At 47.5% G+C, this 7793-nt stretch overlaps 1 protein-coding gene across 1 annotated transcript in view; it reads right to left on the bottom strand.

Annotated features, from left to right (window-relative positions):
• The window catches only part of POLR3E (RNA polymerase III subunit E), a 29046-nt gene that overhangs the window by 1437 nt on the left and 19816 nt on the right, over positions 1 to 7793 (bottom strand). The window contains exons 18-20 of the mRNA XM_021539768.3: positions 7096 to 7586; positions 2581 to 2658; positions 1642 to 1767 (exon numbers count right to left, since the gene is read on the bottom strand). Of these exons, the coding sequence (XP_021395443.1) occupies positions 1642 to 1767; positions 2581 to 2658; positions 7096 to 7586 (695 nt within the window). The remainder of the gene's footprint in view (positions 1 to 1641; positions 1768 to 2580; positions 2659 to 7095; positions 7587 to 7793) is intronic.

Genomic DNA, 7793 nt, shown 5'->3' with positions numbered 1-7793 from the left:
ACCCTTTCTATGATAATGAAGTGTCAAACCTCAGCCCTGCTGTGACCACACGTGTGCTATGCTTACAGCACCTCAGCAAAGGAGTGCAGGAATTGGGTTGTCCTGGGGCTCATTGCCTTGTTTCTATTAGGTGAGCACAAAGTCTCTGGAGTGCTGAGCTAACGCTTCCCTTTCTTTTGCTCCAGCCTCCCTCTTAGGTAATTCAACACAGGCTCAAGTACTACTGGCAGAACTGAGGCTGTGGAGATTGAATGTATCTTTGTTTCTGAAGTCGGGGGTCGTCCGTAACAAACACAAACCCAGAAGTTAAAAAGAGGGTTTGCAGACTGATCTATAAATGCAAAAATACAACCCCTGTCAGTCTGTTCCTCTGTGTATAAAAATGAGCACAGGCAGATGGGGAAATATGAGTCAACAAAACCAATTTCACTCAAAGTGGAATCCAATCTCTTGTGGCTTAAAGAAGCCAGAGAATCTTCCCATTTCATTAAATGATACTTCTAAATTTTATTTCAGAAACAAAGGTAATTTCCCCTAGTCCTATGACAGAAGTATTCAAGGCAATAAAGCCTGCCACAACACAAGACTTGTCACCCACTGACTTACTGATTTACATAAAAACAGTGCCTGATGACTTAGGAGCAAATATTTTTTCTAGAAATAGGTTATCTGTTAAATAGCAACAGCATCATGAAAAACTAATGCCAGTACATTGTGTAGATGTTCCAGGAGAGCTGACACTTGAGCTGACAAATTCCCCGGGACTGGGAGCCAAAGGAAATATTGTCTAGCAGGCAGAAATGTCTCAGCTTATTTTACAGCTAAGACGACCAGGTTCTTTCAAGCAAGACCAGTTTGCTTATTATCACAGCAACAGATCTGTAGTTCTTCAAAGATGCTATTATTCATTTGCAGATCACAATGTAATAAAGTACTTAAACACTTGTCTTATTGAAGTGGGTGACAGTGAGCAAAGGCCCAGCCACAATGATTAAAGTATTACATTAGTTGGCAAATTTCTGCTTGGCCATCCAGCATCCCTTTTAAAGTCATGGCCTGTGTGGTCTGTACTTTATACCTTAAATTACTTGAGCAAGTAAATGGTGCATCTTCAAAGAGAGATGAAAGGATTTAAATAAACATTTACAATGAGATGTGTTAACTACTACTCTGCCTGCTGGTTTTGGCCAGGGTTTTGTTCTGTGCAAAGCTGCACATCCTGCTAGAGAATAAAATCCACTTCCTTCTGAACATGCGGCACTTGTGCTTTTCAGCACTAACCAGCAGCAGTCAGCTGGTAACACAAAGCACCTGGCAGAGCCCTCCCACCTCCTTAATGTTTAATTCTGCATTACTTAAAAAGAACTCAAGTATCACATTTACTACGCTCTGTTCTCTGCTGCTCCAATGACAGAGAGATTTGTTGCAAAAATACAAAATAATGGAGAGAAAGAAGATAGAGTGAGACAAGTGCATTTTTAAGAAAACAAGTTGAAACAGAGGCTGTGTCCATATTCCAACAACAACTGTTCTATCATCCTTATCATTTGTCAGTTCAAGGTAAAATATAATCCTTTGCTCAAATCAAGCATTAAAACTCATGTATTAATTGGATCAAACCCAAAGTGAACAGAAGCTTACCTTTAACACTCTATCCACCTCCTGCTTGTTGAGATCCTCCCCACACTCCTGACTCAGCTGGTTCTGGATGACATTCCTGCGCACTCGGTAGTTTTTTGAAAAGATTTCAAGCAAAACTTGGCGATGCTTTAAAAAAAATGTATTGTAAGTACACAGAGAACAATTATTCCTGACTTTCTATCAAAACTGCACATGCCTTGGTCTGTACAAATTAGAGGATTCTTGCTTCATAATCCTGAAACCATCCCATATATTCCTGCTCTCTGGCAGTGCCTTATCCTCCAAGGGCTCTACAGGGGTCCCTGCAGAGCCTGTGGTCACACCTGCACCTGTTCTGTGACTTGGGGCACCCCAAAAGTACAAAAACACACCGAAGAAGGCATTGCAATGTATCCCTCTCAAATGCTTGCATGGGAGTTCACATCACTCCAGGCAAGAGGTTGGCTAGGTCTTGCCTCTTTCTTATAAAAATGTATTCAGTTCCTGGAGCTAGGAATTGCACTGCCCATCCACAGGTCGTTAGGCACCTGCCCTTTCACTTTGTTTACTCTGACAGCAGTTAGAACTCAGCAGATGCTCACAAATGCTGCAATCATTTCCTACTCCTAAGTATAAACAGATACAACAGATGCACCTGGTAATCTCTGGTTAATGTTGCATTACCATCAAAAGGAAAAAGCCCTTGCACTGGATCCTGGTCTGAGGCTTGCATTGGAGAATCCTTTCTTCTCACAGGTTCAGAAATAGCCACTGAGATGGTTACTGACATGATCACCAACATGTGATGAGTTTCCTTTCAGTTGGGAATAGGTTGGTGTTAAAAACACCAACCGAGAATGAGGAAAATTATCTGCTACACCAGTAACAGAAACATGGATGCACACAATGCCAAACACTCTATAAAAATATAGTGGGGAATGTCCCTTAATTTATCTTTACCTGATCATAAGTGTCACCAGCTTCCCAAAGTGCATAGACCTTTAGTTCATCTGGTGAGGCAGCAGTCTGTGGAGGAAACTGAGAACAAGAGGCTGTTAAAAATAACCAGCTATTTAATAAGTTCTGCTTAATGACTCCATGATACTGTATCCCTGGACACCCATTACTGAATCAAAACTCTGGCTGCCATGGAATAATAACTGCTGAAAAAACCCAATTGCTGTTCCACCCCACACTGGAAGGGGTGCCTTGGCTCTGGCAGCCCTGTGCCTGCTCAGTACCTTCTCACAGCCCCAGTGACAGAGCAGGAACATGGTCTGTGTCACATCTGTGACCCAGGGAATGGGATGAGCACCATGGCACCCTGAGGTTGTCTCAATGTGCCCAGGTTTGACTGATGGCTCTGGTCAGGGTGGGACAACCTGCACAGGGCACTGGTGCCACATCTGTCACACACCAACCACAGCTGGGCTTTCAAGGGAACTGCTGGACATCCTGGAATCCCATGAACTGTGCATGGGAACAGTTTCCCAGTGGTGAAGAGTTGACTACCACGTACCAGAAGAATCCCAGGGCTTGGACCTTCATGGTATCCCATGGCAAGGTATCTGTGGATTTTTCCTATCAGCAGTGTTTGCTTCCAGACTATCCAGAAGAGCTGAGAGCACCAAGTGCAGTGCAGGGTTCTTCTGGCAGTTTTTGCATTTACAGTGTCAGGTTTTACAGATTCAGAGTCCATCCTGCGTTACCTGCTTCCCTAATCCCCAGTCAGCAATACTGACAAGCAGGTGCTTCTGCTGCATTGCTATCTCTGTTTTGGGGCAGACTACAGGACTCAGAAGACTGAACACTGAGAGACAGTGAACAGACATTTGCTCATTTCAGGCTCCAGAAGTGACAGTGGTTTTGCGTGTTTTGTTTTTCCCCCATGTGCCAAGCTAGAGAAACACAGCTTTTCTGAGGCAGAAGCCTCACACCCCTGCAGACAGGAAGGAGCACAACTGCCTCTCCCCCTAAAAAAATAAAATACCATCCATTTGCCTTAACATTTCCCCTTGGAGCTGTGACTAATGAGCACTGCTGGAATATGCCTTCACTCCTGACATGTCTCTTCCTGTCTGTCACTAACAATTTATTCCTTGCTAACTGCCCAGATGACCTAAATCAATCATCTATGAAAAGCTAACAAGCCAGTCCCAATTGTTTCAGCATCCCTCAATCCTGGCTGCTGGCACAAACCAAACCTTTCTTCCCAGCCTCCCTCACCAGTCAAAAGACTTGTGCATTGCAGAGTGAAAAGATCAGCATTTTCTTTCATGTTCTGCCTCTGATCTTATTGCAAAGGGGAAGGGTTTTGTCCAGTGGGAGCTGCCTAGTGGGATTAGCAGCTTTGACTTCCAGGTTAGTCCAAATGGCTGGGATATAACAAGGTTTTACACTTGGTTTTGAGCCAGGATTCAGGCTGACTAGGCTCACAGCACCTGACATAATTCTCCTCCCATAAGGATGCTTGCTTTTGAGGAATAATCTCTCTTGTAGGTTTTCAGCAGAGATAAAATCAAATACTCCAGCTTCCCTCCACAGCAGGAATGGCAAAGAGCAGCAGGGCACTGGGAGCACCCAGGCACAACCTGCTGGGCTCGACAAGTGAGCCAGCACAGCCCAGAGTGCAAACTCCTCCTGCCCCAGCCACAGGGCTGAAACACAGCTGTGTTTATCCAGCCACTCTGTGAGGAAACGGCTTCCAAACAAACACAATACTTGGGAAGAAAAATGCACAGAATCTCCTCCTCCCAGCCAGCTTTCCTTGCAAACTGCTGCAAGCCAACAGCTCCCCGCTCGCTTGCTCCTGTCACACAGCCTGGCCATGGGAGTGGGAAATGCCATCAGGGATTCTTCAGAGGGACATACAGCACAAACAGCTTCACTGCCTTGCCATCTGCTGTCCCTTTGTGGCTTATGTCACCTTGATCTCCCCAGCCTCACCTGGATATAGTTCTCTGCTACCTTAAAATCCTTTTAAAAACATTTGCCCTGTGCTCTTTCCTGCTCTAAGCTCCTGGAGCAAGTGCTGGGCTCTTGGGAGATGAACTCCACGCTGTCCCAGGTCCCAGGGCTGCCACGTTCAAATGGAACCTCTCAGGGAGGAGCCCTGGCCTCTGGGAAATGTCTCACTCAAGCACTGAGCCGCTGCCAGGCAGCCTCACATTATAGCTACACCAGATGGAAGGGGCTGAGAGAGCCAGAAAAAAAAAACTTATCAGCTGGAGAAATCCTAAAGGTAAACTGCTGATCTCACCTCTCAGGGAGCCTGGCCTTGGCACCAGCCTGCAGGGCTCTTTGTGAGTGCAGGGCTGCACTCCCCTCCTGCCAGCCCAGCCAGGCAGCACGCACACAGCAGTTACATCATTTCCTGAGGCCTCAAAAATATCCTCAAGTTTTGGGCAGAACCTTGCCACTCCAGGGGCCATGGGAAGGGAGCCATGGCAGGAGCCAGCCACCCCCCAGTCTGCAGGAAATGGGTGTTGATCCTCAGGAGCCAGAGTCCTGCACAGACACTTCCCATGGGATGGGAGAGTGGCTCAGCTCAGGGCATAGGCACCAAATCCTGCCTGCCCAGGGCCTCTCTCCTCTGTCTGTCCCCTCTCCTCACCCTCTCCCATGGCAGCACCAGCTCAGGATTTGCTCTTTCCTGTGTTTTTCCTTCACACTTGATGAGGCACAGCAAGCACAGCACCCTGTAGGCATCCCCATGGCCTCAGCTGCAGCTGGAGTGGCCTCTCCTGGCTCCCCACAAATCCTGTTTATCTCACACCCCGGGTGCTGCTGGTCAGCTCTGTAATAGATCCTGCATTTCCCTGGTAAGGTTTCAATTGCCATTTTCAGCCACATGTTTTCTCTAATATGTAAGCAGTCATGCCAAGAGTGTCTTCACCCGCCAAAGAACATCATTTTAATTACCTCAGATCGTTGATTTTTATCACCAAAGCACTTTCAATTACAGAAAACTAATGAGTAACTATGAAATCCCACACTGAACAGCCCTCTAGGCTTTCCCTGAGCTCAGGCATCCTTGTTGGGTTCTGACAAAATTGTCCATGGGAACAATCAAGAAACACCAAATTGTCTGAGCCCATGCAAAGAGTAAACCCAGCCCCAGCACCTTTGCCATCTGCACAGAGCATCAGGGGAGGCTCAGGGGCAATGATTTACATTGCTGACAGCAGTACAGGCTCAAGTATTGCAGTAAATTCTGAGTCAGTAGAACTAAAACTTGAAACAGTCTCCTCAAGAGACACTCCAGGGACCACTTCTGCACCTCTTCAGGTCTCCTGTGACAGGGTTTTCAACACAGAAGGAAGTTCCCGGCCACCTTTCTTCAGCAGGATTTTATTTTGCTTTTTGAAAAGATAAATGAGCTCTCTTTCACTTCTTGTGTGGATTTTCAAAATCCCCAAATTTCCAAAGCACACAAGCCCCAATCCCAAACAACAGATCAAGAATGACCTCAGCTGTTCACCATCAGCATGGCAGAGGCACACATTACATCAGGTGCAGAGGAGAGCCTGGCCAGCACTGAGACAGTTCCAGGCAAGCACCACCCCAGGCCTTGGAACTGCCAGGAGAGGAAGCAGAAAGCACAACTGGTGCTCTCCCAGTGACATTTCCAGGCTGTTACTCGGCTCCCAGGTGCCACAACATGTACTTTGCACAGGACTGAACACGTTCCTGCTGTCCCCCAGCAGCTCCCATGCTCCAGGCTCTCCCAGCCCTCCTGCTTCCTGCTCTTTTGAGCAGTTCACATGTTCCTTCTCCTCTCTCCCTAAAGGCAGCTGCTCCCAGGCTCCTTCTGGTTGTAACCCAATCAGCAATGCCAGATGTCTTGTAAAATTAATTTCCTTTTAGGCTCTTTCCTATGATGCCAGATTCTCTTTGCTCTCCTAAGCAATCCACCGTCTCCCAGCCCTGCTCTGTCTCACGCAATCACACCCATCCTTTCCATACAGACAAAGCAACAGACACCTCTGCACAGCCTAGGAGGAAACAGAGAGGCCAAGGAAACCTGCTGCAGATGGGCTTTGTCACTTCCCAGAGGCTCTGCTGGGTGTGCCCTGCTGCTCCCAGGCAGTCAATGTCACCTGTCCTCTCCCAGCTGGGTCCCTGTCCCCAAGGGAAGGAGCTTGTGCAATTCCAGGAGAACTGATGGGAACCTGGGCCCGCCTTAGATCACATTAACAGGAGCAAGCTGGGACAGCAAATCACTGTGGCACAACACCTTGGATGTGGAAATGGAGCCCCAAGGACAACAGGGCAGAGTGCAGAGCCTGCCAGGAGCAGGACCTCAAACAGAATTCCAGCAGCTTCAACAAGTCCAGTATCGGACAGGTACTCTGAGCACATCTGTCCTTCTGGTCCATCAGCACAGGACACAAATATTTCACATCTCAGATGTTGAACTGCCACCCTCCGTCCCCATCCCTCCCCCAAAGCACACCAAGGGAAAATCATACTTACAGGCACCAAAATCTGTTTGCAGCCAGTGTCCAGCACCATGTCCTGTAACATTTTGTCTGAAATGCCACTGAACAAGGTATGTCCTGGGGGCAGACTGGCTAAGTGAAGGTTAAATAACCGTTTAAGCTCACTCAGGGTGAGTACAAATTGTTTCTTAAATGTGGATGACACAAAGGCCTTCAGTTCCTGGGCGACCCTGTCGATGCAGCCCCCGGGCAGGTGGCCATTCACAGGGTCCATGGAGCCCTGGGCTGGGTGCAGGCCATTGACCAGGCCGTTGTTCAGGCCCTCGTGGGTGTCCATGGGCTCCTCCACACCCACAGGCTCCTCTTTAATGCGGATGTTGGGAACGTCCGTCTTGGCCGAGCTGTCATTTGATTTCATCTCTGCCTTCTGCTTCTGGAACTCCTTCTCCAGCTGCCCATAGTTCTGCTTGACTTTTGCTTTAGCCATGTTGACCCTTTGCTCCCCAGAAACCAGCAATGGATGAGCTGGTAAGAAACAAAAGGTACCATAAATCTCAGCAGGGCTCATAGTGAAATAAAACCAGGAAACATTAATATGCTTATGAAACCTAAAGCATAAACCCAAGTCTGTTGATTGGATGTTACATTGGAGGGTTTTGCTGGTTTTTTTGAGGGAAGTGTGTGTTTGTTTTTCTAAAGCCAAGTGCTTGGGGAAGGGTGTTCCAGTCAAGG

This window comes from Lonchura striata, chromosome 16 (genome assembly GCF_046129695.1).
Source record: "Lonchura striata isolate bLonStr1 chromosome 16, bLonStr1.mat, whole genome shotgun sequence".
Lineage (NCBI taxonomy): Eukaryota > Metazoa > Chordata > Aves > Passeriformes > Estrildidae > Lonchura > Lonchura striata.
This window is presented reverse-complemented; position numbering and strand designations above follow the sequence as displayed.